The sequence below is a fragment of the Mauremys mutica genome, chromosome 7 (genome assembly GCF_020497125.1).
Source record: "Mauremys mutica isolate MM-2020 ecotype Southern chromosome 7, ASM2049712v1, whole genome shotgun sequence".
NCBI classification, from domain to species: domain Eukaryota; kingdom Metazoa; phylum Chordata; order Testudines; family Geoemydidae; genus Mauremys; species Mauremys mutica.
In genome coordinates this window covers 22,244,553-22,269,994 of record NC_059078.1, presented here as the reverse complement: position 1 = coordinate 22,269,994, position 25,442 = coordinate 22,244,553, and the positions used below count along the sequence as shown (strand labels likewise).

The following is a 25,442-nucleotide window of genomic DNA, read 5'->3' as shown; positions in this document are numbered from 1 at the left end:
GTTGTCAAAGGTCCTGAAAGTGAAGACAAGTATCTTATATTTGCTGTGGCCAATTTTTTTTTTAAGTAGTCAGTGCATGGAGGGATTCAAAGAAAGGTGTGAAATCGTCAAATCAGCAGGGAACTTCTAAAGGTGTGGGTGCTGGCTCAACTGTATCCCAAGCCTCTGCCAACCCCAGGCTCAATATAGCTCTCAATTAAATCAATGAGAATTGAATTATACTTCCAGAAAGCAAGATACAAAGATCTGAAGACAGTAGCAGACATTGTGCAACTCTTTGGACTATATAATCCTATTTAATAATTCTTATTATATTACTTGTATAGTGGCAGTGCCCAGAGACTCCAGTCAATATGATGGTCCCATTGACAGGGATCCAGCCCTGAAAAGCTTACAGTCCAAGAAGAAACATGACAATGAATGGGTGGGGTGGGGGAAGAGGAATACCATCAAAAATAGATAAAATGTGTATATATGTTCTCTCCATATATGCAAATATTAGCTCAACTGCCTCCCAACGTAGTCACAGTAAGCTGGTTAAAGTCTTGTAGTGATCCCAGCAGAAGTGGGTGTTGATAGATGAAAAGGTAGTTGCTTTAGGGACAGCTTTTGCCTAATGACTGAGACTACAACACAAATCATTCAACACTGCATTCCTCTGGCAGCTTCCATCTGATGATCTCAAAGCATTTACACATAACATCCTATGCAGTCAAGTTGTTTTACCCTAAACTGCCCATGGCTCTCTCACATTAAGCTGTTTGGTTTAGTGTTGGGACCCATTATATTATCCTGACCTTTCCATCTGATTTCCAGTATTTTGCTTCTTTTCTTCTGCAATCCTAACCCAGGTCTCTCCATTCGACCCTCGTGCAATAGATCTTTCAGTTTGTACCTGCCCTGCTTTGTAACTTCCATTCTCTACCCAGATCCTCTGCTTTCTCTTTACCCTCCATATTCATTGTGGCCCAGATTCTGCCCCCTTTGCTCACCCTAGCGCCTTACTCCGAGTTCCCCACCCACTCTGCCAATACCCCTCCGTGCTTGGCAGGAGAGGGGTGAATTGTGTCCCTGCACCTTTTAAACCCTGGCAGTCCTGCAGGTCAAGTCCCGCCTCCCAGGGAACTCCATTGGGTCCTGTGGCCGTTTTGTTTCTCTTTTTGGCGAGTCTCTTGACCTAGGCGTCTCGTGATTGGGCGAAGAACTCCGGCCCAGAGATCCTCTGTAAATACCAACTCTAGGCCCACACGAATAGGCCAGTCCTTCCCCCTCGCGGGAAGTTGAGACCTCTCCGGCTTACATGGGCTCGTCCGGCCGCAGCAGACCCCACCCGGAGGCAAAGGGGGTGCCAGCGGAAGGGGGAGGGCTAGCTGACATGGGTAGGGGTTGCGGCTCCCTTATGGTGTGGCTCTTTCGCGACGCTCCCCGGGCCCGCGGCCGGGGGAAGCGGCGGGGCCGGAGCCGCGGCTGGGGGATGGCCCGGCTGGGTTCCCGCGGGTGAGCAGCGCCCAGCAGGTAACGGGGGCGCGCGGCCGGGGCCCCGAGCCCGAGCGGGAGAAGCGGCTCCCCGCCCGCGCCGGGCCCGGGAGGAGGGTTTCCCCGGGGCCAGCTCCGTGAGAGGGGGAGCCCGGCGCCGGGCCCGAGGCTGGCGGGGCTGCAGGCGGGCAGCGAGCCAGGCGAGAGGCGGCTGCGGGTTCCTGCCAGGCAGGGAGCCGTGAGGGGGGTGGGCCCCGCTGGTGTCCGAGGGGCCCTGTTTGGACGCGGCTTGTTTCCGTGTAACTCGTTCCAGGCGCGGCCTCGCCGGGAAATAAGGAAGGGGCGAGTCGCCGCGCAGCTGGACATTTCGGTTCCGGGGGTTGTGTAGCCACGGCCCTGGGCTTCACAAGCTTTTCTTAAACCGAGGTCTCTAGCCTGGCTGGTCCGTGGCGGGCGGAGAACAGTACTCGGCTCCGTTAAGGGCTGTTAAGACTGTGGACAATTGTTCTCCGTGTCCGCTGGAGGTAGGACAAGAAGCGATGAGCTTAATCTGTAGCAAGGGAGATTTAGGTTAGAGACTAGAAAAAACTTTCCAGCTATAAGGGTTGTTAAGCTCTGGAATAGGCTTCGGAGGGAGGTTGTGGAATCCCGGTCACTGCAGGTGTTTTAAGAACAGGTTGGACAAACACCTGTCAGGTTGACTGTGTCTTGCCTCCGTGCAGGGCCCTGGACTTGATGACTTCTCAAGGTCCATTCCAGCCCTGCATTTCTGTGATTCATATCCTGTCTCTTCAAGCCTTCCTGTGAGGAGGTACCCACTAATACGAGAGCAATGAGCTTCTTAGGGGTTGGCTACATGCAGAAGTTGCATCTGTTTTTAAAATCACTTTTAAAAACTAAAATAATTGTTGCAAACCCCCATGTGGACACACCTGTATCAGTTAAAAACAAGTTACATAGGTTTAGTTTCTGCCTGTATATTTACTAATACAAGCTAAATTGATATAATCCAGGTTTAAACTGACACAAGGGTGTCCACACAAGGGTTTTTACGGGTTTAACTACATTGCTTTAAAACAAACCTTTAGTTATACTGAGGTAACTTGGGGTGTGTTTGGATAGTTTTAACATGTTAGTCGGAAGCCTAGGACTCATCCTGATCAGCTAACACATGTTAAAACTATAATTTGCTCTGGCTACATTAGGATATTTATGTAACGTATTACAGTTTAACAATACACCGTTTTTCCTGGTCTAGACAGGTTCTTTGTGTGTAGGCAGGTTTCAATGGGAAATACCCGTTCAATCTGTTCTGGGGATGTGTGTATGTTGGGGAGGTTGTTGCTGGTCTCAGGAGTTCTAAAGAAGATGAGAAATACTCTCTCTTTTTGCTAGTTGTGTCTTTTGAATGTACACTGGGTTTCATAAATCAGTAACTTCTAGCAGCACCTGCCTGGGTGCTGCTGACTGGGAGCTTTCAGTGTTGTTTTTGAGAAACACTGAAATTGACTGCAAACCTCTTCCATGAGGAGTGAGTATTTCAAAATGGAAATCAAGCAAATCTCCTGGGCAGATGGAAGGCCGTGGCAGCTTGGCCCAGCTGTTGTTGGGAAGCACAAACAGCTAACTGCATCGTGTGTGAATTATAGCCATCACTGGGAGCCTTTATGTTAGCCTGCATATGGAGGATCTGTCTAAGAATGTACAAATGCTATTCTTTTAAAAGCCTTTACTAAGAGGGAATGCTGCTTTACTGTATAAAGTGGGAGAAATTTGGGAGAATTCTTTATGATGATTATTGAACCCCTATTTGAAAATCTTTGGCATACCCCTGTGTTCCCAAACAAAGCTATTGTTATGACTGTAAACAGGATTTGACAAATGATCTCTAAGTGGCCTTCAGACCTGGCCTCTTAACTTGGGAGCAAGTTTTACTTAAAATTTAAATTTTAGGCCTGATTTTCAAACTCTTTTGGGAGTGGTGGGTACTCAGTGCCTCAGAAAGTTGGCTACTTGTTTAGGTGCCTAAGTATGGAATTAGCTGTTTAACATGAGGCATACACACTTTTTAAAATGTTGGCCTGAGTTTCTTTCTTAATGGTAAGGCTTTGATCCTACAGTGGGGCTCCATGCACGCCCAGGACTCTGTTCACTCAGAGCTCATTGCAGGATCAGGACCAAACTTAAGATTTCTCAAAAAATTCTGTTGGATTTTGATACTGTTTTAGGTTATTTTGAAGGCAATTGATGTGTTGGACTTTAAATCTGCAAGGGTGCACAAGCTTTTTATTGAAGCTTTTTATTGTGATACTTAATATGATCACTCCCCAATGCTGTTTGTAATGTAGTTGAGCTCCAGGTAATCATTGTGAACGGAAACTAAATTCTAAATATTCTATAACATATGATCAACTAAAAAATACTCATCGCTAACATGGAGCAAAAAATATGTGTGTGGTAATAAGGATGGGATACCCAGGAAAGAGAAATTGTTGGAACAGATGGCAGTGGTAACACTTGTGTGTGAGAGTTTGTTGTATCACTGTTAACCCTCACATACATCAGAAAACACTAGCTTTTAAAACTAGATTGTTTGTTTTCTAAACTAGTGGTTTTCAAACTTTTTTCATTTGCAGACCCCTAAAAAATTTCAAATGGAGTTGAGGACCCCTTTGGAAATCTTAGATGTAATTTGCAGACCACCACGGGTCTGCAGATCACAGGTTGAAAACCACTGCTCTGGCATAGTCAAGTGAGCTCAAATGGCAGAATGCTAAGACCTTTCATCTCCAGTGTACGTAATATTTTGCAATTCTCTAGGTGTCTCTCATCAAAAGATCCTGAAGTACCTTACAGAATGTAGTGAATTTAACCTTATAGCCCTATTGGAGAGGCAGATGAGGAATACCCCATTTTACAGATGGGGAATCTGAAACAGAGAGAGGCTAAGTGCTTTGCCTGAGTTGTCACAGTGTTTGCGTGACAGAACTGAGACTATAACCTGAGGTGTGATTCTCTTATGTGGTATGGTTCAAAACTTGCAGCTGAAGGGTGGGGATGACTAAGACAGCTTTAAGTTGTGCTCCAGGCCACCAGCATAACACAGACATAGGGGCCTGAGTTACCCAGACTTCTGGGGCTTCTCTATGGCTGCAGTGCTGTTTGGGACTAAGGGTTGTGGGTGAGGTGACCCATTGGAAGCATCCTTACTGCCTGCACTGGGGCAATTTTCTTGTGGCTGGAACCAGGGCTTCTAGGGCCCATTTATTCTGCTCTGGTGCGTGATGTAAAGGGGCTGGAGTGGGGGTGAGGATCTCTGGAGTCCTTCATTTGCTTTAAGCAGGTGGTCATCCTACCTTCCCTCCTCTCCAACATGGGGTAGGTTGACTCTGTTTACTGCAAGTTTCTTTGCTACTCCTCTCACCCCTCCGCGAGAAGGCATCACTACCTTCCTGTCTGCTGTGGTAAGCTAAGGGATATTTCTGAAGGACTCTGCTCATAACCTAGGCTTCATTATATTGTGGGTTTGGGTCACTGGTGAGACTTCTGCTAATTATTTTTTTAGCATTGTGGTTTTCTTTTCTTACTTTTTAAAACTTGCTTCAAATTCTGACATGAAATTGAAACTGGAAGGGGAGAGGGGAATTAAGTAAACATATTTCTGCCACTGGGTGGAAAAACCCATCTTGTGAGCTTTTCCCGTGGACAAAATGGGGATGCAGGAATTTTGAAGCAAACATTGACCCTTGAAAAGCTGTGTTTCAACCTTCCTCCCTCCACCCCCAATTCACCCCTCCACCCTTATTTTCACCTTTAAAGACATTGCAATAACAGTTGCATTTAAACGTGGTGTTTGTTAGCACAGTTTTCTGTCATCAGGGCTGCTTGTATGTGGAAAAGGCTGCTGATCATGCCATGTAATGGATAAACAGGGGTTTCTAACATGGTTCTTAGAAAGGAAGAAAAGTATCCTTTCCTCACCAGTCTGGGAAACCAAACTACAACTCTGCCAGCTGTGTAATTCAGCTGTAGAGGAGACGGGCCTTGAGAGAGCAGACTGCTGTCCAGTAATTTCAGCTACAAACTTCATCTATCTTTGAAATTGTTAGACTGTCCTACTTCAAAATAAAATAAAATTTAAAAAAAATCCACCTTTTTTTAGTGAGGGGGGCAAAAATACCCACCATTTTTATGTCACACCAACAATAACATGAGTGCTCCATGCTTACTCCGTGACTAGGGCGTCTTGCCCTAGATCAATAATAATGGTAAGATGTAAATAGCCAGGCACGTGTTCCTGTTCCTATTATCCCTTGTGAGTCCAAGGCTTGCTGGGCAGAGAAATTGATGCAGTTTAGGTCAGAATGGCTTCAGCTCTGCCCAAAATATAGGGAAGGAAGAGTGTGAATTGATTTGCTGTCTGACAAAGAAACACTTCCTGTAGGAGAAAGAAGAGGGACCTGGGCTATAGCACACTTTTTTTTTTTTTACCTGGGTATAATATGATTTTGCCTCATCCACACAGCCTGGGCCAGCCTAGGTCAGCCTCAACAGAGTTTAACAGCTGTGCAGCATGGTGGTGGCGGTGTAGAAGGTCCTAATGAAACATCTCTCACAATACACACAGCTGACTGTATTTCAGACTAGACTGGACAAACACCTGGGGAATATGCTGCTAAAGCGCAGTCCTGTGGTGGATGAAGGAGCTAAGACTATGTGGCCTAGATACTGTTCCTGCTCCCATTGAAAAAAAGTCAGTGGCAAAAATGCCTGGTGCTTCAGAGAGAGCAGAGCAAAGGCACTTGATCAATTCACCATATTGATGTTCCCTTACTATAACCCCTAACCACTTTAAACAGTGCCACTTAGCCTGGCTTGTTCCTTAAGTGCTGGATGTCTTATTACTTTGCTTTTATATCGAGCATCTTTGGAAGAAAAATAGGACAACTAGCATTTTCCCAGAACTAGTAGCCTGGTTGAGAGGCAGGCTCAGTATTGACTTGCCCTTCAAGGCTTTGTGATTGTAAGTCTTAGGTCTGGTCAGCCCAGCTCTGCTTATCACCACTGTGTTGTATTTGCACGATACCAGTGAGCTTTAAGGAGAGGATCTGGTGTCTCTGGGATGCCCTCTACAAGAAAGATGTTTGTTCTTTCTTATTTAACTCCCAGACAGACTGATTTCTACCCAAGCTCTTTCTGCTTGGGGAAGGCAGGTCAGATGCTGTGTCCCAGAGTGGATGTCATTGGGGTGTCATGGTTCATAGTTGTTTTCATGGCTCTCTTTCCCATCCCTGCACTCATGGTGCTGTTTCTCCTCCCTTCGGCATCCTATTTAAAAAAAAAAAGTTAGGCAGAATCTCTGCTCTGCGGGTAAGCATGATGGTATTCACCCTTTCCTACCCAATTCCTGCCCTTCCTAGAGTGAAGAGGTCCGTCGCATGTGTCAGGCTAGACGGATAGAGCAAAGTAATTAGAGAAAATGCCTGCTTCAGTGAGCGTCTACGCTGATTAGGAATTGTGGGAAGTGGAGAAGGTGAAATGTATCTCTTGGGGGAGGAGAGGATGTCTCCATAATCCGAAGGTCACTCATTGGAACCTCTGCCAAACTAGGATTTCTGGCACAGAAATTGCCACCTCAGCACAAAGTTAATCTTCCCAAGAGTGTGTTTGTTTAATGTTATGTACCTAAGGCAGTGAAACATACAGTGATCATTAAAGAAATCCCCAGCCCAACAAGTACCTGTTAGAATGTAGGGATGAAAAGTGGGTCTGTTAGCAGAGAGCTCCCCCACTTGCCTTGCCTTGTAAGCCCTGGAAAGGATCCCAGTTTTCCAGAAGAAAGAACAGCTCTGTATATGAGAGTTTCATGCAGAACCCTGGAAGGGTAAACCCTGAATGCTAAAGGTTCAGCAGATGACACAGAGCTGTACCTCTCTTCCCATCTGTGAAAATATCCATCTGCTGACTCCTGCTGCCAGCATGTGGAAAAAAACCCTACCTTCTTAAATCCACTCATACTGTCTGCTCACTTTCACAGTGCTGGCTGTAGTTTGAAGCCACACGAAGGGGAATTTTGTTGAGATTAATCCTGGATTAGCTACAGCAAACTGGCTGCCAAAGCTTTATCTGTATGTCTACACTGCAAAAAAACCACCCTAACCCCAGTAACCCTGCGATGGCAAATCTCTGAGCCTGGGTCAACTGATTCGTGCTCATGCTCCGGGGTTAAAAATAGCAGTGTAGACATTCCTGGTTTGGGCTGGAGCCCAAATTCTGAGACCCTCCTCCCTTGAGAAGTTTCAGAGCCCGGGCTGCAGCCTGAGCCAGAATGTTTACACTGCTATTTTTAGCCCAAGAGTGTGAGACCCAGAACTGAGTCTGTTGAACCAGTGTCTTAGACTGGCTACTGTGAGTGGTGGGTTTTTTTCAGTGGACATACCCTACCAGTGACATGTCTGCGCCCACTACCCAGGGACATGTGGCGTTGTGATGACAGTAGGCAGGTTTTCTTAACCTCACTGTGCCCTGAGATGGCTACACTGGGGAGAGCTGGGTTCTAGAGAGAACAGGACTTTGCAGTTGTATTGCATCTTGTGTCTATGAACTGTAAAGCACATTGCAAGGGTCAGGTTCTCATTCATAGTGGGGAAACTGCTGTGTAGAGAGGGGATTGGCCCAAGGTCATGCATCACGTCAGCTGCAGGACTAGTGAAGCAATCCAGGTCTCCCATCTCCCAGTCTGCTTTAACCCCATGACACATTATGTCCCATGAGGCATAACATGACACTGCCTCCCAGGCTGCATTTCTCTGGTGATGGGCTGTATATAATTTGCATGTCAGTTTGTAAGTACTATGTTTGTGAGCCCAGTTAGGATTGTGGTATGGTTGGGTTCTTAGAAGAAATCATGGGGCCAGTTTCTACAACCCCACTAAAGTCAGTGGCCAGGACTTGGGATTTCATGGATGTGAGTGCAGAATTTGGCCCAATAACATATGAATGACAACTAATAACCCAGCAGGAGCAGCCCCTGGTACCGGAGAGATGTGGAGATAGGTCAGGCATATATAGGCAAGGAGAGTGTGAGTATGCGCTCAGGGAGGGCAGGTCATACGATAACTGCCCACTCCCTTGCTGAAACCAATCTCATCTTCCTTCAAAATGCTAGGGAGAGGGTGTGTGGAACAGTGGACAGACGAGGTAACTGTTACCCTGGGTTCCAGGGTTCTACACTTGGCTGTCCCCCAATGTGACATTGGAGAAGTCACTGAATAACTGTTCTTCAGTTTCTACATTTATAAATTAGGGACAGTGATAGTAACCTGTATCCCAGAAGCGGTGAGGGGTTTAGTTTGTTGATGACTGCTTGGAGATCCTTAGATGAAAAGGGCTGATGTTGGTAGTTTGCAGTAGTGAGTAGGATGCAGTTACATAGGGTCTAATGTCAGGGACGGTCTTTGATGATCTTCCTGCTCAGTTGATTTAAGGTTGCTTTTTGCCTTCATCTTGGTTGTTCTGTGTTGTATCATGCTTGGTCTTAGCACCCATTGTGTGTGACTCTAACTCTCTGTCCCATGTCCAGAGCAGAGGCAGGATGTCCCAGTCTGTGACGTCTGTGGTGAGGTTCTCCACGTATGACAATATCACCCACTCTGTTGCCAATGCCCTGGTTATGGCCTCAGATAATGTGACGGCTCTGCCCCAAACAACAACATGGGCAATCAACGACACCAACATCACTGTGCCACACAAGTGCCTGCTCTTGCTATATGAAGACATCGGGAAGTCCAGGTGAGGTGTAGGAGCTGGGGCTGGACCTTGTCCAGGAAATGATGGCTTTCCCTCTTGGGTGTGGGAGCAGGGGAAAGTAATAAGGTAATAATTGGAGATATGCCAATGTCCTAGAACTGGAAGGGATCTTGAAAGGTCATCGAGTCCAGCCCCCTGCCTTCACTAGCAGGACCAATTTTTGCCCCAGATCCCTAAGTGGCCCCCTCAAGGATTGAACTCACAACCCTGGGTTTAGCAGGCCAATGCTCAAACCACTGAGCTATCCCTCCCCCCAGTGAGGCTGGCGCCTTCCTTGCAGGGAACCATGCAAATGCACTTTTAACTATTTTATTTCACTTTTTGCAGAGTCCGCTATTGGGACCTTATGCTTCTGGTTCCCAATGTGCTTTTCTTTGTCTTTCTTCTCTGGAAACTGCCTTCTGCCAGGGCCAAGATCCATGTCACCTCCGGCCCCATCTTTACTACCTTCTACATACTAGTGAGTACCAGCACTGATCTCTGAATTGACTCGGGAGTGTTAAAGTGCTGTGTGTGTGTTTGTTTTTTGTATGCTCTCACTCACCTTCCCAGAACATTTATCGTCGGGATGAACCTGAGTCAGATCCCTTGGAGGTAAAAGCCCTTTGGCTCCTGCATAAACATATAGGTTTTCTTTTTAAATTAAGATTCACTGTTAGAGATGGGCACAGAGCTTCAGAGTTTGGATCCAGATCAGGATTCCACTTCTCTGAGGGCTAGTCTACACTTACCTGCTGGGTCGACGCGGTGAGTTTGACTTCTCGGAGTTCGAACTATCGCGTCTAATCTAGACGCGATAGTTCAAACTCCCCGTGCGCTCCGGTCGACTCCGGAGCCGTGGATTTCGATCCCGCGGCGTCTGGACGGGTAAGTAGTTCGAACTAGGGTACTTCGAGTTCAGCTACGCTATTCACGTAGCTGAACTTGCGTACCCTAGTTCGACCCCCGCCCTTAGTGTAGACCTGCCCTAAGACTTGGGGGACGTTTGGATCTGGGGTTTTGGGTTGGGTCTTTCTCTACCATTAAGTGGCCCATTTTTAATCTAGCACAATCTTTTTTTACTTCACCTTACTATCTAGTATCTTATATCTTCCCTGCTCATTTCCTCTCTTACAGTATGTCACATTTAAAACAACAGTAACTTTTCACTGAGATATAGTGGAAGCAAATCCCCTGAAAAATGAAATGCATGAAGCTGCCAGAAAGAGACTGCACTAATGTGCAGTCTCTATAGAAAATCCTGATGTGATGGGTTCCAGTTGAGCTCCTGGAACCTGGAGATCCCCAGCTTGGGAATTCCTCTCTGAGGCAGCGGGAAAGGGGCTGCTTGTTCCAGTTGGATGGCCCACCTTTGGTTTTGAGAGCGTTCTCATGGATTCTTGGTGATATGAGGTTGGAGGGTGAAAACAGAACATGTGGATGAGAACAGTCCTAGTTCTCAAACATGTAGGATCTCCTTTCCCTTTCCACAGTTTAAAAAGTCACATGCAGCCTCTAATCAGGATAGGAAAGTCTCTGTAGTAGCTACTGTTTCTGTCAGCTGTGCTGCCATTGGTGCATGGTGTGAGTGCAGCTAGGGAACTGTCTGGATTAAGTGTGTGGATGAGGTTCATGAAGCTACTGTCACGGGTGTGCAGTCAGGCTCCTGCCTGCCTCAGAGCAGCATGCATATGTTTGTTGTCTGTCAGTGGGAGTAATGTGGCAGCAGTACAGTGCTCTGCTGGACAGAGTTCACCTTGGTAGAGAGAGATGTCTTTCCTCAAACTAGGAACGAGTAGTAACAGACAAAAACCAGGAAGTGTGGAAAAACTGAGGCCAAGATAATAGCAAACCTAGTCTCAACCTGTAATTGGAAGTTCTGAGCTCTGGGAAGAGGGTACAGTCAAGTAATGCAGGCCCAGAATGTCAGGGAGCGGCCGGTGGTGATGGTAGGAAATCTTAGAACAATCTAATAATGTTCAGGAATTTTAAAAAGCATTATCAATAGATTAAAACTTGGATTTAAACCTTTCCCAGTGCAACTGGCTCAGCAGGGAGCAAGTGCCATGGGACAGAGAAGTGCAACTGACCAGAAGCTGAAGGAAAGAAACAAAAGTGAAACTTGTCTAGACTGTTGGCTTTGGGAGGAGCAAAAAGGAACCCAGCAGCAGAGACAGTGAAAAGCATATCTCCATTTTATAATCTCGGGTATACTGGTAGGAAAAAGAGGATATAAAATGTTTCCTTTGAAATCAGGATTTGTAAATTGAGTGTCCCTTCAGACAACTCTCTCTGTCTGGTTTCTAAAAAGCTAACGAAGGTTCTCCTCTCCCAGGGTGTGGTGCAGCCTGTTGGACTGGTGACAGGCTAAAGACAGCCTACATCTCCTCTTGCCCTGTTTGAAAACCCACCTGACATTAGTACGATTTACTGCTTTCTTACTGAGCTGATGCAGTTTCTTTATTGTTAAAAATAAGTATGGGCTTTGAGGAGAGGCCAGTCTTTTGCCCCTTACAGCAGTAGCAAAGAAAATCCAGTTCCCATAAAGGGGAGGAAAAGATGGCTGCTAAACTGGTGCCATGGAGCATTCAGAGATTTTGCTTCTCAGAGCAACTTTCCCCCCAACCTTGCACTCCAATGAGTAGCAACACTGCTTGCTCTCCCGGGGTTGCACTCCTCCCCACACCCCACTGCAAGGGTGTCCTTCAGAGCACCCACTGGGATGTAAAGCTGGAATGCGCAGGAAGGTGCTGTGAAGATTTGTAGTAGGTGGTACACTTCAAAACACGTACAGTAGGCTTTATGATATAGCCCCCTGGCTCACCGTCACCGTGGAAAGGCCAGTACAGCTTGTGAGCTGGTTAATCAGATTTGACCTTTTTCCCCCTATTGGGATAGGTTTAGCCACTTTATATCCCTAGAAGATTAGCATAATTTAGCCCACAACGCTGGCAACTCTTCTTGGAAAGACTTGTGTTTTCAGAAACTCGAAAGCCCTTGGCCTCAGCTGATTTCCCACCTTCCGCATTCTTGAGGGCTGCCAGTGTTTAATGAATGGACTGTGGAGCTCTGCTTTATAACAGATCTGAGGTCTGTTAGCTGATATCCTGTGGTATCTGTTATCTGGTGAGCTCTGTATATTGAGTCACACTAGGCACTTGCCCTCATCATTGGGAGTGGTATTTTTGCTGATTGACTCTTTACCTGGGCTGAGGTGGTGGGAATGGGAAAAAAAGAATTAGCTTCTTGGACCCTGGAGAATCCCCCCCATAAAGCCATGTGTATAAGGACTGGAAGAGGCTCCTTTCACTGGTTGTTGAGGGAAATTAGGCGTTCATTCCTTCACAGAGTCTAAGCCTGCTGCCTATGCAATACTCACACCAAGTAAGCCTGGGGAGAGGGAGACCAGCCCCAGGACTCTATCTTGGATCTCTGACTCGGAAGTCCCTGAGTATTAACTGTTAGGCTTCCAAGCTAAGGTGGAAACTGGTTCCTAGAGCAGAATTCCTGATTAGCATCGTGGGCAATGTGCAGCATATGGGCACCAGCTCACCTTTGCTTTCTTTTCCTAGGTGTTCGTGGTGGCTTTAGTTGGGATTGCTCGTGCAGTTGTCTCCATGACAGTCAGTGCCTCTGATGCTGCCACAGTTGCTGATAAGGTGAGTACAGCACTGACCCTGGACACTTCTGCATTGCACAGTTATGGCCCTTGTGATTAGCAGCTTCCTGTTTACATGCATACTGGAAGAATGTTTTTATCTGCAACGTTCATGACGTGTGGATACGGTGGAGTCTCATTTTGATAACCAAATCCAAAGGATCACAGCATCCAGATCTGTGGAGCAATGAACTTCCTAAATAACACATCAATAGGAGCAAAATCTCCATCTTTCAAGGAGAGAATGAATCAGCGAGGCATCTTGATGCTAAGCTAGGTCCTCCTACAATTGTCTAATGACTGGCAACACCCAGACTTTAATGTCCCTGGCTGAGCCTTGTGAAAAATGTAGGGTACTTTCCTGTGTGCTGAGAACAAACAACATTGAAGTCCATTGTGATCCTAATAACTGAATGTTTCTGGATCAAGCAAAGGGCAAACAGGAAATATCTTTGTAAAGTAAATTTTGTTCTAGAGAGTTAAATGATTACCACAAGAGGGCATCCCCTAAATCAAATGCTCTGTAGCTCTTGTGGTGTTGGAGGCAGAAGTCCTACCTAGAAAATGTAAGCTTCTCTAGTCAGAGTTCCCTGGGTGCCCTTGTAGTTTCTAGGTTCCCTTTCTCCCTGACGTTCCCTGTGGCAGATCACTGCTTTTTAACACACTACTTGTTGTGAGTGGCTGGCTAGATCCTGAGCCTCTGCTGCATACATCAGGGGCTGAACATTAAATAAGGGATTAGATTTCATGAGAGTAACTGTCTGTGTCTCTGTCAGCTCTCTGCTGTTTGTGGTGCTGTGAAATCACGGAGGGACATATAGATATCGTGTCCCATACTCCCTACAGGGGATGTGCTGTTATGTGGCTTTGTAAGAAGGGGTGCTATAACAGGAAGTGCATCTTTTTTTAAACAGGAATTGCTGTTGTGTGACTAGCTTCCGAAGTTTATGAGCATCTTCCCCAGGGGATATACTGGCTACTCCTGAAACTCCTGGGTTCTAATCCCAGATATGCTGCTGCTTCACTTTAGAGGAAATCATTTCATCTCTCTGTGTCTTGGTTTCCATGTCTGTGAAATGGAAATAATAATTACTGGCCCCTTAGGGAGCTTTAAGGGTTTATTATGCTTTGAGATCCCTGGATAGGCAGCACCAGAGGAGGGCACTAGAATTTCTGCCAGCCATAGATTTGCTGCAGAATAGCCCCATAGTCCTAGTTTCTAAGGAGATGAAGACACATGTTGTTTGGGTTGGCAGTGATTGGGAATGCAGCAGACATGACACCCCCTGCCCCAGAGAGAGGGCTTTAACCATGCTGAAGTGGGGCCACTTTCTCAGTCCTTCAGGTGGTGCATCATTCATTCCCACTCCGTCCTTCTCTGCTGGGTGGGCAGTGTGTGCAGTGCTGGGCCTTGTGGCAAGGGGTATAATTGGGGGGGATTAGTTAATTTTCGGCACCTTCCTCTGCAAAGGGTGAGGAAGGTGTATGGCAGGGGTGGCCAAACTGCAGCTTGCAAGCCATTTGTGGCTCTCTTATAGTTGCAGTGCGGCTTGCGGAGCCGCGCATTCTCCAGCTACCAGATTAAGAGAGGTCAGGGCTTCTGCCCTGAAGTGGGGTGGTGGCGCTAGGGGCTTCTGCCCCATGGGGAGGGGATCTAAGGGCTTCAGCCCCGCAGGAGGCACCCACTGGGGCTCAGAGCTTCAGCCCTGCTCTTGTTGAAGCCCTGAGCACTGGCAGGCATCTCCCAGGGGGCTGAAGCCCTGAGCCCCACCACCCTGCTGCAGGGCAGAAGCCCTGAGCAGGTGCAGTCAGCTCTCAGACTTCTGAAGATTATCATGTGCGGCTCGGAGAATCAGTAGGTTTGGCCACCTCTGGTATATGGGAACAATCAGCTCCATCTGAAGAGTGTCTTCCCCCAGGGCAAGGGGGTGGAGTATCGCTATATAAACTTTCCCTTGGCTCCTGGCCCTTCTGACCCTGGTCTTTGTTGTCTCTTAGATCCTGTGGGAGATCACGAGGTTCTTCCTCCTGGCCATTGAGCTGAGTGTGGTGATCCTAGGCCTTGCCTTCGGTAGGTGCCAGAAGGCTTCCTGCTTTCCAGTGCTCCGGATGTGTCTCTTCACTTCCGTGGAGGTGGTGTGTGCAGCCTGGCCTCTGCCTGTAGGGAAGTTGGGGTGGGGTAATCCTGTGAAGCGGGGCATCACTAGAATAAAGATGGAAGACAAGCAAGGCTCTCGTTGTTGGAAATGACCTGAAGTGTCATTTGTGCCATTTCCTGTGTGGCTCATGCAGTTGCCAGGACAGCACATGAATGTCGGAGTCACACATGTGCTTGTGGTGATGGTGTATGCAAATTGGGGGAAGGAGAAGATGCTGGTGCACAAGCGGACGTTTGAAAATGTCCCCTCCAGCATGCAAATTCTTCCCACAGGCTTCTGAAAGTCATTATTGTATTTGCTTGAACTCCACCGTCTTTGGGAGGGAGATTCCTCTGGGGCCCTTCTATCCACCTCCTTTTGCTGCCTCTTCCCTGGCATGGCCAGGATGAAGTCTCCTCTGCAGCTTGTCAGAAGTGCTTTCATTCGAGCCCAGGGAGATGCTCCTTAGCATCGAGTAGTCCTCAGGCGCATGTGTGTGCTCATAGATGTTTCTGTCATGCTCATCACTGCTGTATCTAAACACTGGATCTCCCACCCCGGAGGGCTCACAACCTCGATGCAGGTTCTCCCAGATGACGTTGGCCCTGACTTGACTCCTTCTTCAGCTGTTCTGTGAAGAGAAAAGTTTCCAGCAGTTCTGTGTAGATAACACTGCTGCTTACTCTGACTTGTAATTGTACTGGAAGTTGCTTTTCTGGAGTGGGAAGGAAGCAGAGTCAGACTCTCCTGTTTTATAGATATGACATGCTGAGCCCTGTGAAAGGCTTAAGCAGTCTGGGCAGTAATACAGCTGCTGTGAGTTAAATGAGCTGTAATCCTCCTACTGGGGGTGGAGGTGGACAAGGGCTTTCTAGTGTGACAGCTGATGTGGTGAGGGTGACTGAAGTATGATCTCTCCTTGCTCTTTTCAGGTCATCTTGAAAGCAATTCCAGTGTCAAGCGTATACTGGTGATCACCACAGTGTTGTCACTGGCTTACTCTGTTACCCAGGTGAGTGCACTGGGGCCTGCAAGCTAGTGCTAGTGAAGGGGAGCACGCTGTTTGATGTTGAGCAGTGTTTGCCTGGGAAGAACTGGCCAGTTGTGTGGAGAAAGGGGCCTGTTGCTTTGGAGTCTGAGGAGGAAAGAAACGTAGCTAAGAGTAATCTCCATTCTGCGAGACTGGAGCCTTTCACCTCTAGTGCAGTGGGCTGAAAGCAACCCAAGTCAAGGGGACTGGCTGGCAGGGAATCAAATACCAGGTTAGGGCGGGGACTGGCTGGTTGAAGGGATTGAGGAGTGGGTGCTGGAGCTTTTCACATCTAGGGAATTACTTCCAAATCCAGTCTTTGGTTCCATCCGAACTCGAAGGAGAAACAGCACATGCTTATTGAACTAGAGCTGTCCAGTGGGCCCTCATAGCCTCAAGTCTCATGCCTCTTCCTGAGTGGAGAGCTGCCACTTCCCATCACATTACCACTTGGTATATTAGCTGTGTCTCGCTCTCTCTGAACAATGTGCTGTGTGTCTGGGCATGTTCTCATCTTCACTAGTGGCAGTGGCCAGCCCTTTGTAATAGTCTCTCTATTTGAGGCAGTACCAGAGTAACAGGGCAGTCATTGTTCAGTGTTCGGACTCTCACATACAGAGGCAGTGAGCTGATTGTTACCACATGATACGCTGGAAGAGCCTCATTAAATACCAAGTGGCTGAGCTGTATCTGGATTCAGAAATCCCCTCTTTCTCTTCATTGTCTATGCAATCAGATCTCTGTCTAGCCTGCTTTCAGATGGGCTCCAGGTATATGAGACTGGGTCTCCTTTCCCAGCTGTGCACAAGTGTAAGGCTTTTACAGATTGGATCTTACAATAGGAAGTGTCAGTTCTGGAGGAGGGAATATGGCACTTGCCATTCCCGGTCAGACCAGTTGTCTTTTGAATCCAGTCTCCTGCTTCCCATCCGTTCTGTCTTCTGGGACATCACAGGAGCTGTTCTCCTCCAGACCCAAGCACTGTGGCTGGTCCCCTGGCTTGCTTGCTCCCTGGACCCCGGGGAGAAGTCTCTCCCATTGCAATAACATGTGATTGCACATACATTCAGATGGCTGCTTATCTATTGCTAAACAGACACCCACCCTTGCCACTTCCTTCCCCCTCCTTCTGCTCTTTTGGAGAGGGGCAGGGAGGGAAGGAAGGAATGTCTGAGCAGTGCAAGGTGCAGGGTTCAGTGGAGCAGCTGTCTGAGCATGTGTAAATGCAAATATCCTTTGTCCGGTGTCCTGTGGTGGTGGGTGTGTGTGGGAGATAAAGAGGGGTCTGTAAGAGGCTGTGTCCTGATAATGCCTTTCTCTCTTTTAGGGGACACTGGAGATCCTCTACCCTGATGCTCACCTCTCAGCGGAAGACTTCAACATCTATGGCCATGGAGGAAGGCACTTCTGGCTTGCCAGCTCCTGTTTCTTCTTTCTGGTAAGGACAAAGCACATTCTGACCCTCCCTGAGACACATGGAAAGACAGTTTGGAGAGGTATCAAATTGATACCTCTTCTCTGGTAAGTGTATCTATTATCTCTGCTTACCTAGATGCTTGATGTCTTCTAAACAGCATAGTGAGACTTGGGTCCAGGTAGTCAAATGCAAAACCACAGGCACTAGACAGCTCCTGGCTCCCCAAAGGGACCTGCTTATTCTCTTGTAACTTCCTGCGTGCAGTGCTGGAACTGGGAACACCTGGGAGCTGATGCCTCTCAGAGGCGTAGGGAGGGCAGATAAAGATTGGGTGGGAGGGGCTCCATTTCTGGCAGCAAAATTCTAGCTCTGCTTGATGCCTCTTCCCAGTGTTCCAAAGTGAAGAGCCCCTAAAGGCCTGAGCCAGCAAGGTGCTGAGCACCTAGGGCTCCTAGTGGCTTCAATATCAATGGCTTGGTTTCCTGTATCCCCTTCCTTTTCCCTGTGAATTCATATTTATCTAGTGCCAATGGGGTGCCTGGCACTTTGCACACCCACCACTCCCTTGAGACTTCAGCAGTTTAACTCCAAGCCAGCGGTAGAACAGTTTGCAAGGGGCAAGGACCTAGCTGTCTCCTTCTGCCTCAACAGGTCTATTCCTTGGTGGTGGTTCTTCCAAAAACTCCCCTGAAAGACCGGATTTCTCTACCATGTAAGTGGACACACCAGGCTTCATATGGCATAGCCAGTCAGTGCTGGGACAGAACCATGTATTGGGGGTGGGGGTTGGTTTGCATTTTCCTTAGGTATCCCCTGTAACCAAATCTACAGCAAATACACACACCCCTACTCAACCAGTGACTGGGACATTGGGTATGTGGCAGGGGACTGAGTAGAGGTTTGCTGCTCAGTGGGATCTCCATTTTCTGGGTGGTTTGGATACTGTAGGTTTGGTGTAGCTGGTCACTATTAGCCCTCCAGCTGCCAGCACTTTTTCATACTGGCAGACAAAAATGTCCTAGCACAATGGGATGTATGTAGGCATCTATGGTAAATGAGGGTTACTTTGGGGTTCTGTAAAGCGCAAGTAGCTAATTCGTGAGTGGTGAAATCCCTGCACCATGGCATGTCTTGCATTTCAGTCTCTCCTTCCTGAGATGACAGAGGGTGAGAGGGCATGTTTGTGTCCTCGCTGTGACCGTCAAGGCATTGAATGAAAACAGTGGGGCTTTTCCATTATCGTGGGAGTGGGGAAAGGTGTAATGTGTTTGGGTCCTAGTAAGACTCTCTTGTAAGGTGTGGTGAGTACCATAAGGAAGGGCTTGGCTTCTGAAAGGTAAAGCCCCTTGTTGTGTAGCACATAAGGTTACATCATCTTGGCGTACAGCTGCTGTCTGGCCACTTGGGAAGGGAAAGCTCTAAGCTTTCCAGACTGACTGCTTGGGAGTTGCTAATCAGTCTTGTCTGGTTTGGCAACTCTGCCATTTTTGTTAGTATGATACATCTCTAGCATCCTGAAATGGCTGCATTAGCTGAACAAGGGGATGGGTGGTTCAGGTTATTGGAATACTTCCATTAGATTATTCATTCTTTAAATGAAAAAAAGTTGTCCGTATGATGCTCACCAAAGCGAGAGGACATGCTGGGCATGCTGCAGGCAGGTGCCGGGCATTCTTTGCCAGGCCACAGCTCTGCCAATGCACTTTGCTCCAGATCTGCAGTATCCCCTGCTATTACAGTCTTTGCTTCTTTCAGTTCTGCTGATACCCTCACACCTGATACAAAGTGCCCCTTGTCTGTCCTCCATGCAGCTTTACTAATGCCCTTCATTCCTGACCCATAGCACCTCTTCTGGTTCAGTCATGGGCCTTTGTGTCCAAGATTGCCACCTGTGCTACACATTTGTTTGCCTTGTGACCAACACCTGTTCAACGTGCCCAGCTGTAACAGGCTTGCATGTGTTGCCTTGACACCACCCCTTTTAATTCCACCTTTTTCTTGATGATGCATGAGCCTGTGGTTTCATCCATTATACCCTATTAATATATAGCTGTTTATTTCCTGGTCTCCAGCAGAGCTCCTGGCACAAGATGTGGTCTGGGGAAGAAATATGGGACATGGACTTCCTGCATTCCAAGCATTCCATAGCGCTTTCTCTTTAAATGTTTGACACACTTCCCCTCTGCACGTGGGTTGTGTCGCCTCCATGAAGCAGAGTGTGTCTGTCATGATCCTGTATTCAGTCAGTGCTGATGGGGTTAGATTTCATCCTTGTGTCCTTGTCTGTCTTACAGCTAGGAAGAGTTTTTATGTCTATGCTGGAATTCTCGCTCTGCTGAATCTGGTGCAGGGCTTGGGCAGTGCCCTTCTCTGTGTGGATATCATAGAAGGATTGTGGTATGTATGCAGGGCCCCCCAGCATCCTGCCTGCTACTGTCCCTGGGTCCTTGGGTTGGCAGGAGGAAGAGACATCTGTAGCCCAATTAAGACGACTTATTTAATGAGTGCCTTGCATCACCTTCTCCCCCTGCCCTAGGCACAGTCCTGGGATGATGATCTTCCTGACTGTCCTTAAACAGAAATAAAGCAGTTGGCATGAATTAAACAGTACTGCTGTTAAAATCACACCAGGAAAAAGCAACAGTGCAGGAAGCTACTGGGAATGAGGGGTTTGTGGATTTGTTCCTTAGTTCTCTCCACATGGGCCTCTTGTGCTAGGGTGGCACCTTGTTTCCATTGATGACTAGCCATTGGCTTCGTCTTGTCTGGGGTTTTCCACAGTGGGAGAGACCATGTTCAGTAGATATTAATGGAAGACACGGAGACAGTTTCCCCGAAGTAGTGTGGGGACACCCCTTGAGTTGTGCTTTGGAATTGGCAGGATCTGCTATGGGGTGCAATGCCCTGCTATTAAGGCGCTCCCCCAGAGTTTGAATTGTGATGCACTGGACTGAGACACTTGGGGCCTGCTGGTTCCGTCCTTGGGGGTCTGGGAGCGGTGAGGCTTTGGTGGCAGAACTCGTTCATTTGCACCAAGGTCATGTACTTGTTTCATAGAAGGTTCTTCCTGCGGTTCTCCCCCCCCCCCCATTCCCCCACTCTGGATGGGATGGCATGGTTGTGTTCATTAGACAGCAGACACTAAATGGCTGCGTGTTTCCTCTTGCCTCCAAAGCTGTGTCGACGTCACCACGTTCCTCTACTTCAGCTTCTTTGCACCTCTCATTTACGTGGCATTCCTGAAAGGCTTCTTTGGGTGAGTAGCCAAACCAACAGGGGTTTGATGTCAGTTGATCTTTGTGCCCAGCTTGCCCCATTTGTAAAATAAAAGCAGTGGAAGGAGCAGTGGGTAGGGACTCAGGAGAACTGGGTTCTGTTCCTGGCTGTGGCGCTTGTTCCCTATGGGATTGTGGGTAAATTACTTCCCCTCTCTGGGACTACATTTCTCCATCTGTATCATGGGAATAATACTTAAACTGTGCACAGGAATTTGTCAGGATTAAGCTGTTAATGTCTGCAAAGCACCAGTAAGAGCTAAATTGTTGGTCACTGAAATGAATAATCGACTGATTGATTAGTGGGAGCCTGAGTCCCACAGCAGGATTAAATCAGCGTCTTGGCTCCTGGATTTTCAGATGGGTTTAGAGCAGGGGTTCTCAGACTTTTGTACACAGCAAGCCTGAGTGTGACCCCCCCACTTATACATTAAAACCACTTTTTAAATATATTTAACACCATTATAAATGCTGGATGCGAAGCGGGGTTTGGGGTGGAGGCTGACAGCTCCCGACCCCCAGTTTGAGAACCCCGGGTTTAGAGAAACGGTCTGTGGATTAGCTAGCACAGGGATCAGCAACCTTTGGCACGCGGCCCGTCAGAGAAAGCTCCTGCAGAGTCCGCAGGTTTGGCTGATCGCAGCTCCCACTGGCCACAGTTGGCTATCCCAGGCCAATGGGCCCTGTGGGAAGGGCAGCCAGCACATCCCTCGGCCCGCGTCACTTCATGCAGCCCCCATTGGCCTGGAGCAGCAAACCGTGGCCAGTGGGAGCTGTGATCGGCCAATCCTGCGGACGCGGCAGGTAAACAAACCGGCCCAGCCCGCCAGGGGCTTTCCATGATGGGCTGTGTGCCAAAGGTTGCCGATCCCTGAGCTAGCATGATGGATTTCCAAAACCAGACTGGGAACTCCTTGAACATCCCTCCGCCCCTCACTAATGCTCTCTGAGTAACTGATTCTTGGGCTTGAGGTGCCACTGTGTGGCTAGACCGAGGAAGTGCAGTGTCTTCATCTTACCAATGTTTCAAGAACAGGACACAACAAAACACGCAGGCATGTTTGTGTGAATCTTGCCAGTGGGGGAGGAAGCAGCAGCTTCTTAACCCCATTTAAGGGCTTGAAGTATTCTCAGAACAAGTAAAACTGTCTCTGGGGCCCCATATGCAGTCTAGGGGGGGCTAAGTTTGGTTTGGAATCGGCTGTAGATGGAAACTGATGGTTCTTCGGATAAAAATGCCTCCTTTTGGAGCATGTCTGAAATCCCCTGGAGGAGCCTTGAGGGGCAAGCCTGGCCTCATTTAAGTTTGTGGCAAAACTCCCATTGATTTCAGTGGCACCAGGATTTCACCAATGGTCTTTAGGAGCTAAATGTGCTGTGATGAGAGCTTATTCCTCTACACGCCGCATTCCAGCCATGACTGTTCAATTGTAGCTCTGCCAATGTACCTCATTGCTGAGCTGCAGAGCCCCCTGCTGTTTCAATCATGGAACTCTCCTGTTGGTAGCACCATGGGGTAATGTGCTCTGGCTGACTCTCCTTTAGGACAGTGCAGGTTCCTTGTAGCTGCAGTAGGGTCTCTTGTGATACTGCAGCACTTAACAAGGATCTTAATTCTTTTCCCTGACTCCAGGTCTGAGCCGAAGATCCTTTTCTCCTACAAATGCCAAGTGGACGAGCCTGAGGATGTAGATGTGCACCTCCCCAATGCCTATGCTGTGGCCAAGAAAGAGGGCGTGGATTCCAGCTTCTACTCCAGCACCCAAATCGACACCGCAGCCTACCTGGATGACGTCGCCTCAATGCCCTACCACGTGGGAAGTGTCAACAGCATTGACAGTGACCGCTGGAAAGCCATCAATGCCTAAATCAACCCAGACCCCCAGCACGATGCCACCCTCCCATATCACACAGCTGCTAGGATGTGCATCACAGATGGTCCTCAGTCACTTGGTGTGGCTTTTCCCTCTTCCCCTGGGCTTTAAAAAAAACCCATTGTGGAACAAAATAGCTCCAGCCCTCCCAGAAGGACCTTTTGAATCTTCATGTGATAACAGCCTAGACCAGCTTTGTTCATAAATATCTAAATGCTGAACCTTCCTGATCCTTGGTGTTCCAGATGTAGCTGTGACCCAAAAGATGGGCCTGGCTGCCACCCGTTCCTTTTCAGTGACTGAAAACACTTGTGTAACTGGGAGGGGAATGGGATTTTGGGGTGGGCGAGTTGAGATTGGCTTCTCCATGGCGTATATGTGCGAAGCATTCAGCACATGGAGCCAAAGGCACTTTCATGGGCTGTCTCAACAGGTCCCCTTTCCCAAGTCATATTGCATTGTATTGTAGGAAGAGAGCTGTCTGGAGAGAGGAAGCCTGGGAGAGCAGGGCTGCTCCTCAATTCCAGCAGATACAGATGGAAATCATGAACTGTAGTAAAATGGAAATTACAAGGAGTGTTTTGGGCATGTATGGGAGAAGGCTCACTGATAAACGAACTGTTAAATGTGTCCTGTGACCATTACAGGGGCATTGTCTGGGATCTGGCAGATCAGCTATATCCTGGGTCAAGGAAAGAGACTTTTAAAGAGCCAGCATTGCTGTCTTTTGGAGAGACAGTGGCTATGGAAGTGTCTCTGAAGACCATGCTTATGCGCAACTGAACTCATACTGTGAACTTGCGGTGACAAGTGGCTATGTATTTTACACTGAATTAGGATTGAGTTTTAAGAATAAAATTGGCCAAGTGTGAGTTTTTCAGATCTGCACTCTGCTTTACAATCTTGGTTGAATTCCAGAGCTCTAAGAGGGCTGTAGAGGAGGAAGCTTTTTGGCTCTGAAGATGAAGGCTCCAGAGGAGTTCAGATGGTTGAGGCAAAGCAGAAGCCCCAGATGAGTCCTGGCTGCCAATGACCAATAACTGGTGAACTCTGGGAAGCCACCAGAGTGCTAGGATCAAGGTGACTAGTGTTTTAGGTTGGGAGGTAGATGGGATGCAGGCAGACAGGCAAACTGCTACGATTTTTGTGGCAGCTTCCCTCTCCTGACCTGTGGTGCTTTACAGCTTGCAGCCTAGCACAGTCACACTGGCCTGAACAGATTTTAAAGCTGGATGTATTGAAAATATTTCCTTGCACTTAGAACGTGGTTCTTTTAAAGACTATCAAGGACCTGCCATTAACCTCCTCACAGTGAAAGAACAACTTGTATCTCTCCAATCTGGCATGGCTTTCCTGGACCTCATCATGGTCCAAACATGTGGCTGTTCCACTGAAAGCTGCAGCATCCAGTTTTGTGGCACCCCTGTGGTTGGTTTGTATTCACTGTTGGCTAATAGGTTTATGCCTGTAGCACTGAGGGTACGATTCCAACTGGGAGCTCTGTGGAGGTGGAGGCTCTTACAAGAAATGTCTGCATTCCATTAGAGATGGCAGGGTGAGAATTTTTTAAACATTTGAGGATTTTATGTTTCTCTCTCTCCCCCCCCCCTCCATGACTTTCCTGTGCCTGGCAGCCAAAGAAAGCGAAGGAAGCAAAGATTTTAGGAAATGCTTATCCTGTGATGTGGTGGTGGTTTGAATTGTGAGTAGGAGGGGGGCAAAGGTGTAGTACAGCCAGCTTCCGGAAATGCCCAGTGGGGGGTAGGGGAAACACCAGGAGTGAGAACTGGAAGCTAGTGCAGGTCTTTGAAGCCATGTAGACACCTGGTTTCTCTCCTCTTGTTAATGAGTAGCGCAGCCTCTGTATGGCCAGGAAGTTCTGCTGCCTTCGGATTCTGCCCTGCTGATCTGCAGGCAGTGCTGTGACGTGAAAGAAAAGATCCTTTGGTTTATTTTACAATTTTTTATCTACTTTTTAAAGAAAAACTTTTCTGATTGCTCCTGTTGAGCTGATCATGTAGCTCCTCAAAGCCTTTTAAATCCCCACTGCCTGCAGTGACTCAGACAGGAGAAGGCTGAGACTGGTCTTCCTTTTTGTTAAGCTACTTGGCCAGGGCAGCCTTTTCTACACTAGGGAAATGTTGCAATTTCCTACCATTGCGGACACCAGTTCAGCTTCAATGGTGTTAGCAATGTGGGGATCCTAGGAGAGGGTGCTTGAAACACTGCATCTGTGGGTAGGGTTAGATGACATGCTCCCTGGAAGCACTAGGTCACCAGGATGGGTGACACCACTGAAGTTGGACCAGCGTAGCAACAGCAGGAGAACTCTTGCAACAAAATTCCCTAGGGCAGGCAGGGCTTTTTAGATTGGTTAAAGAGTGTTAGTCTTGTTTGTATAGACCTATGCCACCCCAAGGAGCAAATGCTGAAACTCCTCAAGACCCTGAAAATGAGGACTTTCTTGTTCCGTGGGTGATGTGGAGAACAGACTATGAATACAACCTATTATCTGTAGAAGCAGCAAAGAATCCTGTGGCACCTATAGACTAACAGACGTTTTGCAGCATGAGCTTTCGTGGGTGAATACCCACTTCTTTGGATGCAAGTCTTTGCTGCTTCTACAGAACCAGACTAACACGGCTACCCCTCTGATACTCAACCTATTATCTGCTAAATCAAATGCCGAAGGATCAGCTGGGCCTATGTTTAGAGTGTCCAACAGTTCCTCTTCTCCAAGATTCAGTGATCCCCAATATCGTCTCTGAATGTCCCACGTTGTCTTC

At 47.8% G+C, this 25,442-nt stretch overlaps 1 protein-coding gene across 9 annotated transcripts; it reads left to right on the top strand.

The window, feature by feature from the left end:
- Window positions 1–1,176: 1,176 nt before the first annotated feature.
- On the top strand, window positions 1,177–23,538 carry TPRA1 (transmembrane protein adipocyte associated 1). 9 transcript variants are annotated; one of them, XM_045023373.1, is made up of 11 exons: window positions 1,177–1,224; window positions 9,059–9,267; window positions 9,613–9,745; window positions 12,837–12,923; window positions 14,921–14,993; window positions 15,993–16,072; window positions 17,418–17,528; window positions 18,159–18,219; window positions 19,802–19,904; window positions 20,683–20,763; window positions 22,416–23,538. In XM_045023373.1, exons 2-11 carry the CDS (start codon window positions 9,071–9,073, stop codon window positions 22,648–22,650), a joined length of 1,161 nt encoding a protein of 386 aa, XP_044879308.1. In that variant the 5' UTR covers window positions 1,177–1,224; window positions 9,059–9,070; the 3' UTR covers window positions 22,651–23,538. The 9 variants fall into 9 exon arrangements, with proteins under 9 accessions (XP_044879308.1, XP_044879303.1, XP_044879311.1 ...); XM_045023368.1 differs by lacking the exon at window positions 1,177–1,224 and adding an exon at window positions 1,241–1,379; XM_045023376.1 differs by lacking the exon at window positions 1,177–1,224 and adding an exon at window positions 1,297–1,379 and having other exon boundaries at window positions 9,064–9,267.
- Window positions 23,539–25,442: the final 1,904 nt, after the last annotated feature.